The sequence below is a fragment of the Bicyclus anynana genome, chromosome 3 (assembly GCF_947172395.1).
Source record: "Bicyclus anynana chromosome 3, ilBicAnyn1.1, whole genome shotgun sequence".
Lineage (NCBI taxonomy): Eukaryota > Metazoa > Arthropoda > Insecta > Lepidoptera > Nymphalidae > Bicyclus > Bicyclus anynana.
In genome coordinates, this window is record NC_069085.1 from 1,755,395 (window position 1) to 1,779,591 (window position 24,197).

The window sequence follows — 24,197 nt, forward strand, 5'->3', positions numbered from 1 at the left end:
AGAAAGAAAATTTTATTAATGTATATTTTGAATACATCAGGGATTTTTATATTTTTTGGGTATTAATAAATAATTGTTATTATACCTCCTCACTTAAGAGCTCTCGCCAGTTTTATGGAGTCCGTGGATAGGTGTTGTTGATAATGTTGTAGTAAATGAAACAATGAGCCGTGATAGCCCAGTGGATATCACCTCTGCCTTCGATTCAGAGGTCCTCCAATCCGGTGAGGGGCATGCACCTCCAACTTTTCAATAATGTGCATTTTAAAAAATTAAATATCACGTGTCTCAAACAGGGAAGGAAAACATCGTAAGGAAACCTGCATAGGTACCTGAGATAATTCTAAATTCTCTTCGTGTGTGAAGTCTGCCATTTCGCATTAGGCCAGCGTAGTGGACTGTTAGCCTAACCCCTCATTCTGAGAGGAGACTCGTGCTCAGTGAGCCGAATATGGTTTGATAATAAATAAAATGAGACAAATATTTGTAATGCCATCCAAGTTACTTTATTTTTTATGTATCGATCAATTGATTCATAATAGTTTTACATACAATCAAAATATATTTATTTTTTATTATTTTAATGCACTTAATGGTACGTTTCTAATTACATATATTTTATAAAATAAAATTATCATGGTCGGTAAGTCAAATCGTTTAAAACTAATTATCTTTTTTAGCTGTTTTACTTGAAAAATGATTGTTCCAACATCATCCAACAACAGCCGAGTATGCCGCGTCGTTCATGAAATTCAGGCAATTCACTCCTCTTTGCATCCTGAAGTAGCCTTTCTCTCCGAAACCGCCCCAAGAGTTCTTTACCAGCCAATATGGAAGGCCATTATCTGAAAAACGTAGATAAAGACGTCATGAAGATAGACTAAATAATTTTATTAAAATAAATAAAACGAAGACTACAGGGTACCCAAACGCTGGCGCAATTAGTTCTTACCCCTCTAAATGGCAAGGCCTATTTTTGGACTAAATAAGCGCCAGCGATTATTTTAGACATTAATAGGTATATTATATTGTGCGTTTTTTGGATTTGTTTTTGTATTTATTGTATTGTATGTTCTTTGTGGTGTACAATACAGATATTTACTTTTTTGCTTTCTTTCTTATACAAACACTCCGTTTGTATAAGAAAGTTTCGTTTTCGTTAACATGACGTCATGAAATAATTAAAATATAGACCATGGCCGATAGCGTTTTGGCGCGTATTGTTAAAAATATTTAAAAATTTAATTTCACTTTATTTATTTACGTACTCACCTGTTCCATAACCAACTAAGAGCACAGCGTGGTTGAGCTCAAAACCACTGCAACTTTGTCCATTAATAATTCCCTTTTGATAATTCATCAAACTTGAAGCATCGATACCTGAAAACAAAGCTACATTTCATCTACGTTTGTTTAATTCGTAATCTAAGTAGTCATCATTATTATCAACCTCACTGCTGAGCTCGAGTCTCGTCTCAGAATGAAAGGGGTTAGGCCAATAGTTCACCACGCTGGCCCAATGCGAACTTCACATACGTTGAGAATTAAGAAAATTCTCTGGTATGCATGTTTGCTCACGATGTTTTTCCTTTACCGTTTGAGACACATAATATTTCATCATCATATCAGCCGATGGACGTCCACTGCAAAACATAGGCCTTCTGTAGTAACTTCCAAACATCACGATACTGAGCCACCTGCATCCAGTGAATCCCTGCGACTCGCTTGATGTCGTCAGTCCACCTGGTGGGGGGTCGGTCAACACTGCGCTTACTAGTGTGGGGTCGCCATTCCAGCACTTTGGGACCCCAACGTCCATCGGCTCTTCGAACTATGTGCCCCGCCCATTGCCACTTCAGCTTCGCAACTCGTTGAGCTATGTCGGTGACTTTGGTTCTTCTGCGGATCTCCTCATTTCTGATTCGATCACGCAGAGATACTCCTAACATAGCTCGTTCCATCGCCCGCTGTGTGACTCTGAGCCTTCTTATGAGGCCCATAGTTAGCGATCAAGTCTCGGAACCATAGGTCATCACTGGCAACACGCACTCTTCGTAATATTTAATTTCTTATAAAAATCTAAGAAATATTTTATCGAAATTATTTTGATAAGCATAAAAGAAAATATATATACAGCCGAACGGAGAACCTCCTCCTTTTTGTTAGTCGATTGTAAAGCTTGTACTATGTATGTATGTATGATGAAGCATGGTTTCTTGGTTTCATGGTTTGTTTTGCTTTTTGGATTTATTTAAATTTAGAATGTGTTACGAAAACAAATCTCTGGTTAACAAATCTCTAGTAAAATTAGTTTCTGTGTTAGTAAAAATATTATTATCTGTCATTTGTGAGGTACCGTGAGACAATGAGAAACTTTTTGTGAAATGATCATGTAAGATGCAATTTTGTGCAAAATTATTGAACCAAAAATTACTTATTGAAAGTGGGCCGATTTTAACCAACTGTTCAGCTATGTCATCCTCTTTAGCTGTTTGTATTTTTAAGCAATCTGTTACATTAACGACTACTTGCTCTGCGTTATATTTGCAGTTGCCATCTATGGCTGTGTATGGGTAACTCGTGGCTGACATTGCACCTTGGTTTTTAAAGTACCTGAAAACAACATAATTTTCAATTTCATGCAAAAAGAAAAAAAAAGGGCAATGTAATGATTTAATCACAAATAAAAATAGAAAGAAAAAGATAAAATTAAAACAGGAAGGAGGGTAGATGGAAAAGAAGTAGTATTAAGTAGTTTCTTATTTAAATAAAAGATAAAAAGAAATGTGATATTGCAATCATTTTTTTATTTTTATTATTGTGCAAAAATGTTTATCATAATGTAAATGGTGCCAGAGCGTCAGCTATAAATTGTTAAAAAAATAAAAAAAATATTTAGTCATAAGGTTAAATAACCAAGTTATCTTACTGTATAGCCACATTCTGGTAGCCTCCATTGCATCCCATGTTTCCTTTGTCACAATCAACCAGTTGTTGTTCAGACAATAGCAATAACTGGCCAGTTTTGATTGCGTTTATGCTTTCCACGTTACCTGAAAGTTATGTTCCGGTTATTAAAAGAGTTAGGGCAAATTTTATCTTTGTCATTTAGTATAAAGTAAGAAAGTGACAAAACTTACGTTTAGACTTGTCTTATCGTAAGTTTCTTACGTATTGTTGTTATAATAATAGCTGATATCTAATACTATTTACAATAGGTACGTAAGATATAGTAGCATAAAGTAGTAGGTAACCCAACAACACGATAGTACTATTTATGTATAGGCAACTTTTATTACCCTACATTGATACTATTAAAAAAAAAAATGTCTGCGAACTTCCAATGGCTAAAAAGTTTCAATTTTGATAGAGAACTGAACTCTATCAAAATACAATATCACTAATCTAATCTAAAATAATCTAAAAAAAAACTATAAAAGAAAAATTATTATAAAAAGATATAACGCATGATATCACGTGTCATTTCAACAAAAATTTCTTTAGTTTTTGATGTACATCTTATGTCTTGGACTACATTGTAAAATTTGTACCAAAATGATTGTTTGTGTTGTCCAAGAGTTAGCAGTAGAGCTTAGATTTTGGTTGTTGTTGTTAGTTTCTTATAGGAAATCTCTTACCAGTAACACTGAAAGCCCAACAAGATCCACAAGCTCCTTGATCCTTTACTTGAGTTACCACGTTTTTTTGACGCCAGTCAAATTCTGAAGGAATTGCTACCTCATCGTTTTCGTTTCTAAAATTATCACTATGTCTGCAATGATCTGCATGATCACTTTGTGGTATTAAACAGGAATATCTCTTCAAGAATTCATCGCGTGTCAAGTCGCTGAATTTGGTAATACCTTAAACATAATAAAATAAGTAATATGTAACTTGTTGTCTAAGATGTTAGACTTACTAAGACATGGTGACTCAAGCTTAGAACCCTGAGACCTTCTAAAGCCACTTCTAGTCGATCCAAACGAGCTGTCTGCAGAATTTTAGATAGTAATGTAGGAGTATAAGCTGACAAACTTTGGCAATGATAGGCTCTTAGACTATAATTATTATACTCACCAAATTCAGCATATTCATGTTTCGAATTCAAGTCGTTGATGTCTTTTAAATTTTGCAAAAATATGTCAAATCTCTTTGCTTTCTCGGCTTTGCTGGAATAAACTTTACTATGAACCCGTATGAAATCTTCGAAAAGCTCTGGTCCATCTCTCATCATATATGGTGAGACTTTTACTGCAACAATAGAAGCAGTTAGACATAATAACGATAACATAAGCATTTTTGAATGTGTTTCTTTATTATTTGAATTTAACAAATGTTACTGTTAGGTGCCTAATGTATACTGTTATCAATCTGCGTCTTTATATACTACGTACTATTCAATTTCCAGCATACCATAGTGAGTTAGGTATTTAAATACTGCGCATTCTGAAATCTTTAACATTGATTACGTTGTTAGGTATGTAGTAAAATTTTATTTGCATATTTTTGTGATATAATATTATACTGTTATCATATTTATAGTTATTTGTTTATTGTTGTCTGTTTGTTCAAATTACATTTTGTCATTTTTCATTAACTTGCTGTCTATTTGTTTGTTCTTCATTTGTCTGCTGATATTTATTATAAATATTTCCAAATATTTTTTTTAAATCTTTAATCTTATATCACCTTTTTGAATACAATCATAATTGCAAACAAAACTTAGTAATCTTAAAACAATCAGGAAAACGGTTATACCCATTACAAATATAAAATTGAAATACTAACTAACAAAGAAGTACTGGTTTATAAGATTCTATTTAACTTTTAATATCGACGTGCAAACTTTCCTTTTATCAAATACATTAAAACTCATTACAATTGAGTCCTCCTTTATACAAGAGATCCGGCCCCAAGAATCAGTTTCATATTTCCATTAAATTTCAATTTCCAAACTCATCGCTCAACAATAAGACCTCCTACAATGGCCTGTCTGTCTGTATTTAATATTAAAATAACTGTTTGTGTGAATGCAGTTGTTGTCAATAAATGCCCCACACTTTAACTATCAAACGCCAAATCCTCACTAGCGTGTATTGGCTCGACGAGCTTACTTTATTCGCATTTAAGAAAAAAGAAAATACTACAATCATTTTAAAGATGTAATTTTTTTAGAAAATATTAAAGAAATAAAAAATATAGAACTTAAAATTATAGCAACGTATAAAACGTATTTAACTACCGTAAAACTTGGAGACATAAAAAAGTAGATTTACACGGTGAAGCATGTTCGTTAATCAAGTTTCATAGAGCATTTGCTTGTCGAGCATGTGTTTGAGGAGACACTTACTGTGTGGTCTACCCACACAATTAGTCAATTATTTTATGAATGAAGGCTGTAAATTGTTATGCAAAATTGGATTTTTACTCACTAATTGAATTGTATTTGGTAAAGGTAATAGAATGATGGAGTAATATATGAAGCTTTAGTAGAATATAAGTTAGTAAATAAAGTTGCAATTAGAGGGAATATTTAAATATTTTTACATGGCAGAATTTTCTCGAACCCTTGTCATTATTTTGTGTTACAAACTGATTTTGCAGACTAATTATTATCAATGTCTACTAAAATATAACAATCGCCTATTTTATAAAAAAGTTTACTTTATCTTGTTATGAGGCGAACATTAACATAATGCTCTTTGATTATTTTACTACGTAGGTACGTAGGTAATAAGTAATGAATTTGTTATACAACTTAGCTAAGGATAAGATAAAAAGTTTTTAAGGGTAAACATTTATTTATCAAGTTCTTAGGACTTAGAGATAACACTTCTTGAGATCAGAAAGAGAAGAGAAGGGAAAGCTCTCAAAATACTCAATAACATCCGCAATGGTTCTGCAAAACAAATGGTAAGAGTGGTTACAACAAGATGCAAATTTCACGGTGGCTTACCGAAAATTTATGTCTCAAAACGTTTCTAAGAAACACCATTGTCATTAGGTTTCATTGAAGCGTTTTTTTCAAACGCCCGCCTCCACATTGTGTCCGAAGGTGTTGGATATAAATTTCCTCATACAATTTTTTCTCCGCTTTCAACAATGAAGTGTCATTGTTCGTGTTTGTATTTTAATATCGTTGAACACACGTCGGGATAGATAAATAATGCGTGGCGTTTTTCGGCCATTTGTTAAGATGAATGGCCGCCATCGCCGGTACCATACCGTCTACGATATTAATGCGTGGCTCCATTCATGATTCTTTATCCGAAGGTCTAAGAATGCGTACGCATTCGTCATATCATGGTGACGGTTTGGAGTTTTGGGGCTTTTAGGGTATTCTGATGTTTTTTTTTATTAAAAGGAAATATTAATTGACAAATTGAAGGTTCATTCTTGATGTTATAATCGTGGTTGTGAAGTTATTTCCCACAATTTCTTACCAGTTCAGGTTATTACTGAGGACTGATTTTTTTATTAAAATCTCTCTGAGACTGATTTAACTATAAAGGAGTTTTTCATTTTCATTAGTTTACTGGGCTTTAAAAACAGCATAACGTTAAAAAATTAAATTGACAAAATAACATATTTCATAAGAATTATTCGATATCCTTTCATATTACCACTTCTATGATTAATTATAACGAAATTCGTTATCTCACTAACGCTTTGTCTAAGAAGTCCTATTGAGATGATGCTACATAATTATTTTCAAAATGATTATTTATCTTTTAAAAAGAATGGTGTAAAAAATTTATAGTTACTACACGCGTGCACTATAAATAGTTCAAGTAGCATTCTTCATTATATAACACTTACATTGTTATATTGTTATATTGTCTTCTGTAGTTGTAAATAATAAGTTAGGTACTAAGATAACAGTTACTTGGTGGCTTATCAGGTCTATGTGCCATAGTGATAATTTTTCTTTTAGCTCAATTTATAGAAATATAATAGGACCAAATTACTCAACTAACAAATATGCCTGGCCACTAAATAATTCAAGGTGCCTATGACAGTGTTTATCGCTTGTTTCTATCTGCCTCACCCCCTTTGATCGAGGCGTCCGACCGTGACGAACCAAAGCAAACGGCCCGCGGCCTCAAACTTCCAACGCGTTTTACCCTCCCGTCTTCTTCTAATTCTATAATGAATGACAAAGACGTAATCGCCACTGCACCACCTTCCTTTTCTAATATTGCTATATAGAAAGAGATGGACGAAGGGAGAAAACTGGTTTGAATTAGAATATTCAATGTTATACAAGTTATTGTCAGGACGTGGGTGACTTTTGTAAGGGAATTCTTAGCAGGTTTGACGATTGAGGAAGACACTACGACAATGTGCAACCAGATTTTTGTAGATGGCATCTTAAAGATAACAATCCGTTGTAATTTGGTTCTAAAACATTATTATTGCATTGACTTGTCTAACGAGAAGTACGAGTATTTTGCCCTCGTCGACTAAATATTTAATTTAGCAATTTTCTTTATAATTTGCCAACGGTAGCATCTAACCTAACTGAAGTACAATTACACAAAATCATGCAGAATTTATGCATACCTACACTATATTTACGATCTACGTAAATTTGACTTTTTTTAAAGAATATTTGCCATGTCTTTTAAATATGACCAATATTTCCATTCCCCTCCAACTGTAAAATGTGTGGAAAATCTGTATTAGGAGTTGGTACTACAATAGACCAACGAGGCGGGGATCGAACCATCTACCCCTCGATGATGAGTCCGATCGCTCTTACCGATGAGCCATTAAGGCTTTACATGTCTTACTACGAATTTTACATGTTTTAGAGTTTCGTGTTCATCCTACATGGTTAGATGGTCCTCTTCTAAATGCATAACCGCGTACCAAGAGTCGTGGTGACAAGCCAAGTGTGGAGGAACCCACGTGGATGTCCTCTCCCAATAGGTTGGCAAGAAGTTTATGCCTTTGTATAAAACCCAAATTTAAATCGTCGTCTGGTGTCTGGACCACGGGAATGGTTACCACACAGCCCTATCAATCAGCCTAATTAGTCTCAAATCCTCAATAGTGTTTAAAAATTGTGGTTTACATGCACCTTGAACAACGTTTTGTTGGCGCACTTTCCAACTCTTAGACGACTGATTCCCATAGCATATCTATATATATATTCTATTCTATTCTAAAAAAAAATTAAATTCGTATGTTATTTTTTTTTATTCTGTACAAGTTAGCCCTTAACTACAATCTCACCTGATGGTAAGTGATGATGCAGTCTAAGATGGAAGCGGACTAACTTGTTAGGAGGAGGATGAAAATCCACACTCCTTTCGGTTTCTACACGACATCGTACCGGAACGCTAAAATCGCTTGGCGGTACGTCTTTGTCGGTAGGGTGGTAACTAGCCACGGCCAAGCCTCCCACCAGCCAGACCTGGACAAATTAAGAAAAACTGAGTCAGCCTAGCCGGGGATCGAACCCAAGACCTCCGTCTTGTAAGTCCACTGCGCATACCACTGCGCCACGGAGGCCGTCAAATGTTAGTCCTGAGACTAACATTTCAACATTTAGATGCATGCTTGCTATAAACAACATTACAAGCGCGTCAAGCCCTAACTTTTCGTTGAACAAAAAAAAACATTATCATACCACCAAGGTCCCTTTGAAACGAGCTGACCACCAAAGACACCGAGACGGAAAACAGTCGAGAGCCCTCACGCGAAGGGCCCAGTTTGTTCCAAAAATATTTTATGCTCCTGCAAAAGGGATCAAAAGAATGCGGTTAGGTCCTTCAGGGCACTTGGGCTGTTTGGCTTTGATGCGGCCATTGAGCGAGCGTCATTGAACTTTCGTGACTGTGGGCTTATTTGCTAATCGACTTGCCATAATAGGTACTAGTTATGACCCACGGTTTCTTGTGGATTCGTGTCTCTACCTTGGTCAATATCAACTGTTTCACGGTGTGTATGATGTGTATATTAGATGCCTTTGATTGATAAAATAGGGGTTTAACCTACCATCAACTTTACTAAATTGAACTTTATAGTATCCTTTGATTAATTTATTTTGCTATCATCAGACAGACAGAGACAACGTCACCCAGGTCCGACAAAATACTCTGTACGTACGTTTCACCCCGAAACCGGAGCAATGTGCAATTGCAAAGAATTACTTTGCAATTGCACATTGACGTTGTCGCATGGGTTCGTCGGCTTTTCGCAGATGATAGCAAAATAAATAAATCATTTTATGGTTTTTTTTTAAGTTAACCTACTAGTTCAAAAATTCCCATCGTTATAAATTAAAATATGTACGAGTGGGTATACGATACTCGTATCTGTTTGGCACAGGAGACGAAGTTTTCGGCCATAAATTACTATTAATAATAATAGACAGCTATAGCCCTGAACACAGAGTTAGCACAGCGAGTCGCGAAGTTGACGTGGCAATGGACGGGGACCGGGGCACATAGTTCAAAGAGCCGATGAATAACAAATAGCTATAGGCCTGAACACTGGCATAGCTCGGCGAATCGCGAAGCTGAAGTGACAATGGGCAGGGCACATAGTTCAAAGAGCCGATGGTCGTTGGGGTCTTAAGGTGCTGGAATGGCGACCCCGCACTGAAAAGCGCAGTGTTGGTCGACCCTCAACTAGCTGGACTGAGGACATCAAGCGAGGGAGTTGCTGGATGCTGGCGGCTCGAGACCATTTTATTTGGACGTCCAAGCAGGAGGCTTACGTCCAGCATCGGCTGTTAATGGTGATGATGATGATGATGATAAACCTGATATTATCGTGCTAGTTGATCGGTCAGTGCACCATGCTCTAAGTGTTGATATTACCAGACTATTCCACATGGCGATAGTCTCACATAAGCTGAAAAGAAAAAGTATCAAAATACCTAACAAGCTTTAACATTTTTATAGCACCTTGCTTGCTAGCACCTTGTTCACGAGATTACCTTCATGTGGAATATTGAGTCAATTATTGTTGTTCAGTCCATGGTCTTATGGCGAAAGGCTTTGACCGACACCTTTAAATATTTCTAACTTTTGGATCAAGGATCCGATGATGAAAGCAGAAATCTATTAGAAAGCGCGATTAAGAGGTTAAAAAGTTTTCAGAACCTGATTTACTCTTTATAGAAATTGACACTTCTACATCACTGGAAGCTTACATCTATATTCTAGATAGTAGTTACTACTATGATCACAAGGTAACAAGTATTTAGTCTATGGTGCTATAGAAACGCCCATAATGACTTCGGAAGTGCAAACAACGCCATATGTCGGGTCACAGGAGTCACCGCGTCCCTTGTGTTTGTATAATTTGATTACACCTTGTCCAACGGAGCTGTTGTTCAAATTAATGTTCTGATTATTTTTGTTTGCGCTATGACATGACATGTTTATGCTTGTTGTTTTAAAGTATAATTATTAAACATCTAAGATCGTAGACAGAGAACTAGGTTTATAATCTGTAGGTAGATTACATCCGATTCTAAAAAGTTAATAAAAATAAAATTAATGATAGTCCAGTGGACTGTGGATATTATCTCTGCCTTCGATTCGGAGGGCGTAGATTTAAATCCGGTCCGAGGCATGCACCTCCAACTTTTCAGTTATGTGCATTTAAAGAAATTAAATATCACGTGTCTCAAACGTTGAAGGAAAAACATCGTGAGGAAACCTGCATACCAGAGAATTTTCTTAATTCTCTGCGTGTGTGAAGTCTGCCATTGGGCCAGCGTGTTGGACTATTGGCCTAACCCCTCTAATTCTGAGAGGAGACTCGAGCTCAGCAGTGAGTCGAATATTATATTATTATATTGATAATGATGAAAAAAGAAATTAAATATCATAAGTCTCAAACATTGTAACGAATACTGCATGCTTGAGTATTTTCTGAATTCACTACGTGGCTAAAATCTGCCAGCATTGCTTGGTGAACTTTTAGCCTAGCCCCTCTCATTCTGAGATGAGACTTGTTGGGTTGTTAGGTATGAAAAAACTAGAACTTTATATATTTAACTGCTAAGTTAGGCACACCTCAATATTACAGTCAACTTCCAAGGAGAGTAATAAGCTGAACAGATACTACGTAGGTAGAATAAATAACGAAAGGCAGGCACAACACAAAAATTGAAAAGTCACCGCGCTCTGTTCCCACGTCACGCCGGGAGCCGCGCGACGCTAGCTCGTAAACCCTCGGTGGAGTGCAATGCGCGGGCGCAGGTGATAGCGGTATGTGCAAAATTAAAAGATTAAATCTAAAGGGTAAACTGGGGAAAACACGGACAATTTGTTCCAATTACAATTATTTTTAATCTTGTAAGTATTAATTGCATAACACGAGAATTTTTTAAAGAATAAATCTATAAAGTACACAAGGCAAACTTGATCAAATTATTTTTTAAAAATTCTAATATATATAACTTGATCAAATTATTTTTTAGTGTTAAAAATTCTACATTTTAGAGTAGGTACCTATAAGCAATGTCAATGTCAATCACTGCTTCAATTTAAAAAACGTTATTTTTTAAATTGAAACAGTGATTTTTAGAAGTGCTTGCCCTGTATATTTTGGATCAGTTATGAAATTCTACTACCTACCTAATCCTAAATGATAGTTTAGCACAGTTTTAAGTCGAAAGTTGAAACCCTATTTACAATGAACAAATCAAACTATTTATGAAAATATTTATGGATAATAATTAATTATTTATTAAAGAAGTGTATTTTTTAAACCACAGTGCTCAGTTATAGATATATAACGGTTAATTCGAATTTAACAAACGTTTTGAAATTTATCTAAAACTTTCACATACTACACTACATCCAGTTTAATACACGATATATTCAAGAAATATCATTCCTCACAAGTAAAAGTATAAAAAAGAAAAAAAAGGCAATAAAAATATAACCCTCATCTTACGATAACACTCCATAATGACGCGGCCGAGCGCGGGCGGTCAGAACAAACAGAATTGTACGCGCGCCATCTTTTTTTACTGTTTCATTCAAATGGTAGAGAAACTCACTCTGTCCCTTTCTTATTTATACATTTCCAGGTAATGAGAGCGAGAGAAAAAAAGGATCAGGCCAGGTACCAGGTAGAGGTGCCGTGTTGTCTGACGCAGCCAGACAGAAAGGCACCATTTGTGGTATTTAAGATATGTGAATAGATTTTAGATTAATATTATTGTCAGTGTATAATGGATACACTTAAAATAGTTGAGTCCCCGAAACGATCGGACATTTAACTTTGGGTTAAAGAAATATGAAAGTATAGGTAGTTAGCATGTATTGCATGCTAAATAATTTTTATGGCACCTAATTTAGCTTCATTCATTACACCATATATTTAGGATTTTATATTTTCTGATCTCGCTCATATTAGAAAGAACTTCGTTCTAGACTTGTTATCTAACGCTATAAAAATACTACCCTATTAACAAAGCGATTTTGTATTTCGGTAGTCCCATACTACCAAAATGCAAAATCGCTTTGTTAATAGGGTAGTATTTTTATAGCGTTTGATAACAAGTTAAGCAGTCAATTCATAATACACTTGTTTCCCTTCTAAATTAGTTTTATTAGCCACTGAATCGTCACTTAACAGCAGGTAAGATGAGATAAAACAAGCAAATGACCAGCCCTATTTTAGACGGAAACCTAGATTGTTTTTCTGATGTTTATTCTAAACTGAATACTAATTGAAACTAAAATATTGTAAACTAAATGCGTATCTATAATATTTGTAATTCCAGCAAAAAAATAATTATAACAAAATATTGCCCAACTTGTATCCTGATTTAGCCTTTCCGTTAGGTATTAACTTGCAAAATATCTTACAAACAAAATAATTATTAAAAATTATTGTCAATGATAGTTGTAATTTTCTTGATATCTGCACGTAATATAGAACTTTAAATTGACAATCGTTAATCACCAACAACATTGTCTCTGTACAACAAACTCGACATTGTTGTAGTGAGCCGTTACACAATAAATCTTTTGTCGCACAAGTAGGGGCTTAAATGTGGCGCAAAGAGTGACCTAGCAAAACATAGACCCGTCCTATGATTTATCTAGCCACCGCGACCGGACGCGGACGACAAACCGGACTAGACGGGTCGTGGTGGACACAGCTAGCTTAGGGTGACCACCATTTGTAATAATAACAATAGACGTGGTCCTATAATAAAAAATAATATTGTATTTTTCAAAAATCACTAATACAAGATAACTTCTTATCTTATAAATAAAAGGAAAAAATAAATAGATATTAGAATCTTAATAATAACACAAGGCACAAAATAATAACAAGAATTATTGGCAATTTTTTTTTAATATGACCAATATTCCTATTCCCTACCTTAGGAACGAGTGAGAATTCTCTTGGTGTTAAATCAGGTCTCTTAGTTAATAATTTCTTAAGTAGTTAACACAAATACTCATGGAAACAATCGACAATGTTCATAAGACAGAATGACATTTACTGTATAATAATGAATTACAAATTTTAATATTTCTTTAAAAAAAACTGATAAATTTCGTTCCCGCTCTACTCGGTATAATCTAATTTTAGAAACAATGGTAATGAGACTAGATACGACACTTGTAGAGCCAACTTTAAAAAAATAAATGAATTTGATTTAATGTGAAGAACTAATTTCCTCATGTAAGCTAAGAAAGCGACGTGACATGGTGTCCCTACACGAACCGACTCAGCCCCCTTGTCACCTGCTAAATCAACGTTAATCTCCACTGACCACAGTTCCCATAAAAAGAGATTTAAAACACGGCCCATAAATAAAGTTTACTTTATTATTTATTATTGTCACATTGTATGAAGCAATTTAATTAGGCACGGTTTGTTCGACGCCTTTCACATATACTGTTGGGGTGGCGATTATTCTGGAGACTTGCTTTACGGCGCAATCAAACTTTGCTTGTCAAAATATCGAGTAAACGTCTTTAGAGAAATGCTCTTTGATCTGATAAAAGGTAATCTATACTTGTAGGTACTTTATATCAAAGGCATGCACCTCCAACTTTTCAGTTGTGTGCATATTAAGAAATTAAATATCACGAGTCTCTAACGGTGAAGGGAAAACGTCGTGAGGAAGCCAGCAAAGCAGAGACTTTTCTAAATACTCTTCGTATGTGAAGTCTGCCAATCCGCACTGGGCTATCCATGGTGGATAAGCCTAAACCCTCTCATAATGAGAGGAGACGTGCTCATCAGTGAGCCGAATATGGTCAATGATGATGATGAATTTCTTTTCTGTTTTTTCTTGATGCGTCTTAACGCAAGGAGAATGTGTGTTTTTGCCCTATGTGTATCTGTCTGGCTTTGTAGCACTTAAACGGAGGAACCCATTTAAGTGCAATTTATTTTATTCGAAAGCTAGTTGATCCGAAACCAGCATTAGAATATATACATTCAGTATCAATTTATATAGATCTTATCAAAAATTAAACTTTAATAATTTACGTTTATCTAAGACTAGCGGACGCCCGCGACTTCGTCTGCGTGAAATTTAGTTTTTCACAAACCCCTCGGGAACCATAGATTTTATGGGAAGTAAAGTAGTCTATGTGTTAATCCAGAGTAAAATCAATTTCCAATCCAAATTTCAGCCAAATCGGTTCGGTAGTTGCGGCGTTAAAGAGTAACAAACATCCAAACAAACTTTCGCGTTTATCTATACCTAATATTAGGTAGGAAGTAGGATAGGATATTCGAGTAATGAGAGACAATAAGAATTACATAACACTTTTACTTTAAAATATGTCTATACAGTATCTTAATACAGTAGGTACTATAGATATAATACCGTTTAAGATTTTAAATAGCGTTAAAAAATAACGCTTTATAACATTTTATCAGCATAAAGCCTGTTTTACACTTAAATTTCGGACTTAACTAAATTAGCGTTTGATTGATCGTTACGTTTCTTTAATTTTTACCTTATCTTCAAGTCAAGAGTGAACATCTACTGTGCAAACGCTACACAACATCACAAAGGTCCCAAGAATACTGAAATAATAAATTTTCACGCATAAAAATTAACAAAGCTTCACATTGCTTATACAAAATCTATCTAACTCACGTTAACTTTTGTCTTACCCTGCGACCTGCACTGCTATATTATCTACTTGTCATCATCATTATCATCATCATCATCATCATCATCATCATCATCATCATCATCATCATCATCATCATCATCATCATCATCATCATCATCATCATCATCATCGTCGTTATTATCAGATCATAATTTTGGTGGCCTATTACAGAGAATGCCCTTCATAAAAAACAGTTTTCATCCAGTAAACAGATGGGTGAACAACTTTACGCTTATCGCTCAGCTTTACAACGCACTTCAGTTGGAAAGGCGACCTTATTCAAATGTCTGTAAAGAACCGTATCATTTTATAAGTAAATATCTTTTATGACACAATTAGCCGCGAAATAATTTACATTTCCCCGCTAATTTTGATCTAATGATGGCAAAATGGCCGATTTTATGTATCGAATTGAAGATTTGTCGCAGCTATCAATTTTTCATGATACGAAATAAATCGAACTTTCTAACAAAATTACCTATTTATCAAAAATTTATAACTCATGTTTTCAATATGTAGGCATCAATTATTTTATTTTTCCTCAATAAAGTTTTTTACAAGTTTTTTCTTCTCGGAACTGTTAAATTTTTAATGTGTATATTTTTGTAAAAAATATATTAATCTGAGTTATTTTTAATGATTAAAATATGTTTAAATAAAATAAAAATATTTTTATATAACTCAGAAGTAGATTTGTTTTCTAATAAGGAATCGTCTTATGGGTTAATTCATGTATCCACTATAGTAAGCACGTTTTACAATAAGAATTCACTGAAGTTACATAGTAGCGATTTGTAATATGTTTATTTTCAATTAAGAACCTTAAATGAGAATTGCCATTGCCATTGTATTTCAGTACAGGTAAGGTGCCACTAAAATTATAGGTTCCTAAGGTACTGACATAGGTACGCCTCAGATTAACAAGCGCAGAGAAGGGCAGTCAGTACCTATTCAGGCACGACATGTTCCTTGCATGCCCTGCAAAGTGCTTAATCTACGTCGATGGTCTTTCACTTACCATCAGGTACGTCGTCTACTTGTTCTATCAAAATTTGGATGTTACTATTAAAAAAAAAACATGCGAAAATTCGACCGTAATTCTTCACCATCGATAGAGTCGCAGAAAGTAATGTTTTTTCGCCCTCTTCCTAATATCTTCCACACAATTTGTTATATTTGACATCAAGTAACGCCCACTTTCCCCTAATATTAGTGTAAATCTTATCCATTAAGGGCAATAAAAATCACCCTTTGACTCCAGTCTGTCTTTGTCTAAGCAACAACGGGTGACAGGGACAAAACATTAACCCTATGGAAGCTAAATAAAGATATGACGTGGTTATTGCAAATTTATTCTAAGCTCTTCCGCTTTTTTTTCTACCATTGAAGAGGTTCCCATGTTTATTTATTTGATTAAAATTAAAATTATTGCTATTTGAAAAATTGTTACTTTCTTTAAAATCTTACTCATACTGAAAATTTAAAGAACGTTCAAAGTTTTCTTTGTATCCCTCAGTAAGACTTTTATTTTGATGTAAATGGCCAATATACCTACTCTTGCGTTTCATAGGACCAACAAGACACTTCTTGCTGAGTAAAAGGTGCCCTGTCTTTTTCTGCAACCCTGATGACTACGTAAGTATAGGTAGGATAAGGCAAAGATTTTGTACTATCATTGGGACAAGGTATATTTAATACTGACTGAGCCGGCATATCACTTGGTTCTTCCCTATAAATTCATACTAAAATCGCGGTTAAAAAAGGGCGTGGGAAGGTGAATAATTCTGATACTCAAACATAGGTACCAAAAAAGTCGAGTAGCTCCGAAGGAGTACAAGCACAAACACCATGACACGAGATTTCTACCCAACTGTGTAAGAATGAGGGTAATGTTTTTATAGATAAAACAGCGTCAAAGAGAAATAAGGAAAAAAATATCATTTGCAGTAAGTATACTTCTACCGAAGCTAAATTATCGTCATGAAATAAATACACCTGTCTTCAGCATCGATTTGGCATATGGTTATAAATGCTAATATTACTAAATTATTTTTCTCACGAATCGAATCTAGTTTTGTTTATTAATTCCGTATAATAAATATAAATAATAATAAGCAAATTATGTTATTAATAATCTCAACAAAAACATAAATGTGAAAAAGAGCCAAGTTTTGTAGTAACGGTGATGCAGTCAGCATAAACGAGTTTCATGGGTGTACAAATTTATTTATCTAGTCTATTAGAAAATTTATGAAATTTAATTTTTAAAGATAAAGTGAATTTTTAAGGTTATCAAACTTAAAATCTTGATAGTTAAAATTACATAAAGACAAATTTTGTTGATTTAATTTCAACGCAATTAAAATGTCTTGGTTTCATTATTAAAAGATAGAAAACTCATTATGTAAAATAAAACATAAAAAATCTTTACAATCGATTACTTAAAATCATAGTAGGTACTCACCTACTTTGATTAAGAGATGATGATGATAAAAAAATGTTGTCTGTTTATTGTTGTTTAGATCACTCACAGCTTTGTTAATTTGTTAATTGCAAGTCTTACGACTTTACTAACAACTATAGGTACTTAATTTACATAAAGAACTTAATGTCGAGTATCTACTGAATTTTTTTTTAAATTGTTCCAACTTCGAAAAATCATTGGGTCTGACTTTGACTTGCACAGTGTCAGTGAGTAGTTCAGTTCTAAAACGAACTTGGTTGGCACTGCCGTGCCCATAAATATGAATATTATTAGTATAAAGCAGGTTTCTAAAACAATATTCCTATGATTTCGTTAATTTTATTCGCCTTTCGCTCGTAAACTATTTCTCAGTCTAGCAAAGTGGGATCGCGATTATACTTTTTAAATATTTATGAACTCTTAATTTGCATATCGATCCTTAATAATTATCTAATCAATGTTAAATTCTCAGACAGAAGCTTTATAAATACAATTATGAATAACAATAAATATTCTAGCAGTTGGATATCTTAAAAATTGGTGTAGGTATTTCAAGAAAATTTAAATGGTTTTACGTCGTCACTATAAAAAACAGCCAGCAGTGTGCATAAGGTTTTTAAGTACGGGAGGGCACTGCACGTACAAATTGTTCAAAAATGAAATATTCATTCTCCAATTTAGCTGGCTTATTCTCTAATTTTGAGTAACCTTAGTTGATATACACGAAAATTACCAACTACTACTATTGTTAATGATTCTTATAACGTGATTTCGTATTCAATTTTAATTTATTGCTCACTAATCAAAATTAATAACCTGTTTGGTTGACATTCTGATTTTCGTTGACAATGGGCTTTGCGGAATACAAAAACTGCGGTTTTTATTGATTTGATGTTAATTAAATTAGATGATTAATAGAACAAAGGTAGTGAGTAAGCCAGCAGGTTACTAAAGAGCCCTCAGGGTCAGGGTAGGCAGTGAATTTTAGCATCTATAAGCTGCTAAAATGCACTGTCTACCCTGCCTTTGGATGCTTTTGGAAAAGACTAATCGTATATAGCCAAATCAAATAAACTAAAATTTGACGATGTTTTAATAATGAAATACCATCTGTGTATATTTCAAGTGTCAACGCAGAAGATATTTCTCCAATACCAAGGAACAATCGCGGAATTAACGACAAATAACTATTGTGTTTTTTTTTTCAAATCCAAAGTTCTCAAGACAGTCGTAATAAAAACTTCCGTCAACCCCTTTCTAACTACAATGCTACCCCAATCGAACCGATATTAAATTTAAAACCCTTTTAAATACAATCGAATGATATTTATTGCGTTTTTTTTTTCTTTTTTCGCAATCGATTCGCATTCGCCGTGTAATGCTCTAGATACGGAGACAATTGTTCGAAAAAATAAAAAAAAAAACACAAGAAACGTTGAGGGTGCGAGATGGGTAACTTGAGGTCATACTCACACCCCTGTACTTCCTGTTTGAAGTTGCAGGGTTGGCAACGTGTTCTTTAAATTGGAATTTTTGAAAATCCTATATGTACTTGGGTAATAATATAACAGTGAAAATAGCAACAAAATCCAGTAGCTAATATCGGAGACAGGCGGAGCAGGAAGACAAAAAAATAAAACGTTATAGATTTTTCTTTTTTAGTTGTCACCGGTAAACTTTTGGTCATTATATTTATTAAATTTAATATTCAATGACTGTCACTTTTTGATTTTCCACTCCTTTATAATCTTATTATTTATTACTAATTACAACTTAATTTTGTAATTAAATACTAATTAATTTATTCAATGTTGTCAACAGCTATAAATTTATTTTAAACAAGGTTAATTAATTATTTCTTAAATATCAAGGAACTTTAAATTATGTTATATGGTAATGTGAAACTAATTTAATCGTTCTAAATAAACAAATTTGGCCGGAAACTACATCTTTCGCGGAACGCACTAATGCTACTTAGCAGAATTAGGCAAGATAGTACCTACTATAAGTACCTAGTATTAATTGAAAATGGGATTAGTGTTTTATGAGACAATCGATATTATCTAAAGGTACAAACAAATAAAATTGAAGTGTCTATTTAGAATTTTGAATTAATAGCATTCACTATGCATATTATTATGAAAGTATATACCTTCAGTAGGTACTTACCTAAATAAAAAAAATGTGTCTATTTTGGCTAATCTTTTAATGAATAAATAAATCAATGATTTATTGAGCAAAAAACATTTTTAAACAGAATAGGTTGAAACGGCAGTTGTGCTAAAATCTATAAAAGATTTTGTGTTACAACCACCATCTCTTCACGAACGAAGATTACAATATTTTCAGCGGCTAATCTTTGAAGCGGCTGAACCGATTTTGATGGGACTTTCATGTTAGAAGGTGTAACTTATACTATTTTTTATTCTGATTTTCTTGTATAAATGGGATCTACGCAGGTTAAACCGTGAAGTAGGTACAATTTTTTTTAACTTATTGAAAAAATATATGAATGAATGAATAAACAACTATTTTGTCCAAATACAATTTACCAAAATAACAAAACTTAAACCAAATTTTGTGGTGGACGAACAAGGTATCTCAGCACAAAGTATTTTTTATATTTATTATTCTATAAAATATATAATTACTCATAGAATTAAACAAAAAGAACACTCGTAGAATATTATTAAAACAAAAAAACACGAAGTATATCAGTAAGCAATCAGTTTTTGACAGCCCTGCGTGACACGCACAATCGTAATCTCAGTGTGACAGGTCACGGGGCGCGCCGTGAGAACATCACGAACGTCACACTGGGCAGCTGACTGTGTGACGCGAACCGATGACAGCGGTGACACATAAATAATACCTGATTATTTGCACTGTCAACGCGTTGCAATACGGAGTTGCGATTTGAACCCTCTATAGCTCAACGGTAAAGACTCATCAACCATAGGTCGTGGATCCTCGTCCCACTGTCGTACCATTTTTTTTTCTGGTGGGGAGGCCTCAACCGAGGCTAGTTACCACCCTACCGGTACGATGTCGTGTAGAAACTGAAAGGGGTGGATTTTCATCCTACTCCTAACAAGTACAAGTTAGTCCGCTTCCATCTTAGATTGCATCATCACTAACCATTAGGTGAGATTGTAGTCTGATACGATTTGAAGCCTCAATAGCCCAACGGTACAAACTCATCAACCAGAGGCCATGGATTCAATTCTAGCCACACTTTTGTACCAACTCATAACTTTCCACCTAATTGGAGGGAAACGATTTGCTATATTTTTTTAAATACAATCAATATTTCATTGGACATATTTAAAAAGATATGGCAATAAATATTTTATTTTAAAGATATTATCAATCTATACGCATCTATAGGTAGGTACCTACTTAAATAAACTCAAATGAAATCAGAATTCGTTTATAAATTAAATATAGGTCTACTTTACACAGAGACGTAGTGCCTTGGAGGGGCCTGTATCAGAATTAGTAATGAAAGGTAAAGATTTTTCACTAAAAGAAATAGAAATGCTTGTTTAAAATAAACATGATAGTGACTTAACCTATGTAGGATGCTTCCAACTTTTGGGCGCTCGCTTAACCAGGGAAAACAAGATATTGTGAATTACCTACATTTACTGTTTTTGCTTTTACACGTAAGGGACCCTGTAGTCCGAGGGCCCCATATCGTTGATACGGCTGATACGGCGATAGTAGCAGCTACGCCCCTGACTTTACAAGTAGGTAATTTTAAAAAGTAAAGTTTGACTATTTGAGAATATTGAGCGTAAGGTTCAAAACCTTTCCCTTGTATGGTAGAAGGCGTAACCCTACAGTGGGCCATTCAAATAAACTGATTGTGATGAACCCTTTGTGAAGTAAGTACTTGATCCTGGGAAGTATCTACAGCCGCCAAGCTTACTTCAACAGGCAAATAGAACTGTCTATTGGTCTGAAGGACATGGATTGTACAGTGCTGCTCAAAAGGACATTCTAATAATTGTCAGTTTAAGTAGTATAACTATGAAGTTATCCTAGAAGCCATGAATGAGCACACGCCTGTCCTTAGCAGCATTGTGTGAGGAACCATTCTGACCATTTCACGCGACTACCCGCTACTTCCGTTCACAACAAGCCTAGCCGTTAGGGTTGCCACTTTACTAATACTAAATATTTATCATGATGCTAATTATCATCATCGTCACCATCATCATCATCATCATCATACTTTGGTAGATGGTAGGGACTTGATCTTGGTCATTAGACTGTAACTGCCCACTTGCAGCTACTTTGTAACTTGAGTTTTCGTGACTTGAGTAACTCACTTGATTCGTCAGTCCAAGTGAAGGTTCGACCAATACAACGAGATCGCCTTTCTTGGATCTTGGGATCTAACGGCCATCAGTTTTTCAAATTTTCCTTTAACTATGTTCCCCATCTAACTTTGCGATTAGCATAACAGCACTTATACCTAATCTTCTTATTTCTGATCAAGCCGAGATAAATAAGTAATTCAAACATGGATCTCTACTTCGCTCTCTGAGTAACTCTGAGCCTTCTAAAAAGACCGTAATGCCTTACCAAACCACAGTATAACTTTTGTTGGCAACACAAGTTAGTTTTCATTTGACAACCCTATTGATTGTAGGTATATCCTATACAATAAAGATTCTCATAAACTATCCACCTTGAGCCTTTTTACACGAAATCGAACTATGATCACCAAATGTTACATTGAAAAATAAACCTTAACTATTTGTTATGAAGTTCAAAATTGAAAAGTTGAATGAACACAAAAGCATAGGTTTTCATGTCCAGTGCATTGCGTATTGTGGTAAATCAGTAATCTGTGGCGTTGGTAATAAAGTGCCGGCGGAATTCATAGAATTGGCAAAGTATTGGCAATATTCGGATCTATTTGTGCCAATGAGATCAATGGTGTTGCAGTTACTTTCATATACGGGATGTTTATGAGTTTGTATGGGATTTTGTCATGTTGCGTCTGATAATAACTAACTGTAACTACTTACAGGACTAGGACTTTCCGTCCTGGACAAAGAAAGGTTGAAGAAGGACACAAAAACACAATAATAAATAAAACATTGGAAAAAATAAAATTAAATACATAAACATAGCATACAAAGGCGGCCTTATTACCTTCTATAAGCAATCTCTACTAGGCAAGCGCTGATGAGAGGACTATACATATATAAAAAAACATATATTACTAAATTTACATAAATGAAAAATGAAAAAAAACTTAAATAATTCACAAACATATAATAGATATATACTACAAATAATATATAACAGTAAAAATCTATGTTGTTTAATAGGTGTTGACCTATGTTGTAGTTTATTCTTCTATATTTCGAACTACTAGGTAAAGTAGTTTACCATTTGGGTCAATTTCCACACTGGTACCACTTAGATACCTACAGCAAACAAGGCAAATCTTTAAGGCAAAGGCGTTCCATCAGGCATGATTGTAATCAAGCATGTATGTCATTAAAACATTGGTTATTTTTGTATCCTTTCCTTTCTAATAAAAGTGATTTTTTTACTTTTGTTCAGGTATTTGCTATTGGAACGCACGGAAGTGCGTCAGCCAAATAAAGAGAACGGCTGACAGAGCGACAAGGTATCTTCACACACGAACCATTTGAGCTTTTGTCTACTTAAAGTTCAGCATAACCAATCTACATGTGATAACGGCATAAGAATTCCTTTAGTAGTGGTTCCTCAACTAAACTGACATTAGGTATGGTGACTTTGACGTTTTATAATTACCTATTAGCAGGATTACTCTAGTAATTATAAGCACCATGTATTTCATTAATATAATCTACTAGTGATGTTTCTGTGGGAACTTGAAACGAGTATCGGATATCGATAATCCTCTCGTAACATGAAAGGAACCAACATGGGATTTCGCTAATAAAACGCTTTTCATCGTTTCGCATTGGCAAATAATACGCGCCCAATTTAAAGGGAAGCGCTTCAAAAAAGACACTTTTACTGTTACACATACAAATAATTGTCATTTCAAAGTGACAAAGGCTAACCGCAATATGGCTTGTTTAAAAAAAAAGTTAAATCTGCATTTCGAATCCGATTGTTATCTTCGTTAATACTCTTTTAAATACAACCAGTTTTTTTGTAAATATCCGGAACGTACTGACCATATTACATGTATATAACAGGAATTTAAACTTTAAAACATTGTAATAGAATTCAGTTTAGAGTGCCAAGGGGTCGATAGGATTTATGTTAATGATACAATGTTTATTGTCAAGTCAAAAGCACGTAAACGGAAGAAAGTGTGATCTTATCCTATGATAAGCTTTCAGTTTTTTTTTTAATGAAGCACTTTCCGTGTAGTTAAGTGGTTTTCAATACCATCTTTATATGTATAGAATATTTCTGTCCGTCGTTTACATCTGGTCCGATTAAGGAGACATGCGCATGGAATTATAACTGTAAACGCATGCGAAGTGAATAGATTGCATGAAGAGTCTTAAGCATTTTAATTATGCCCGATGAGGCTTTATTCAACGGATTTCTCTTCATTATAAGAAGTTGAAAAATTGGCAGATGTG

The 24,197-nt window shown here is 34.4% G+C and overlaps 1 protein-coding gene across 1 annotated transcript in view; it reads right to left on the reverse strand.

Annotated features, from left to right (window-relative positions):
• Positions 1 to 492: 492 nt before the first annotated feature.
• Positions 493 to 24,197, reverse strand: part of LOC112054090 (digestive cysteine proteinase 1-like) — a 31,672-nt gene continuing 7,967 nt past the window's right edge. Inside the window, exons 2-7 of the mRNA XM_024093746.2 lie at positions 4,078 to 4,251; positions 3,639 to 3,863; positions 2,930 to 3,053; positions 2,435 to 2,613; positions 1,273 to 1,380; positions 493 to 845 (exon numbers count right to left, since the gene is read on the reverse strand). Coding sequence (XP_023949514.2) covers positions 712 to 845; positions 1,273 to 1,380; positions 2,435 to 2,613; positions 2,930 to 3,053; positions 3,639 to 3,863; positions 4,078 to 4,251 — 944 coding nt within the window. The 3' untranslated portion in view covers positions 493 to 711. The remainder of the gene's footprint in view (positions 846 to 1,272; positions 1,381 to 2,434; positions 2,614 to 2,929; positions 3,054 to 3,638; positions 3,864 to 4,077; positions 4,252 to 24,197) is intronic.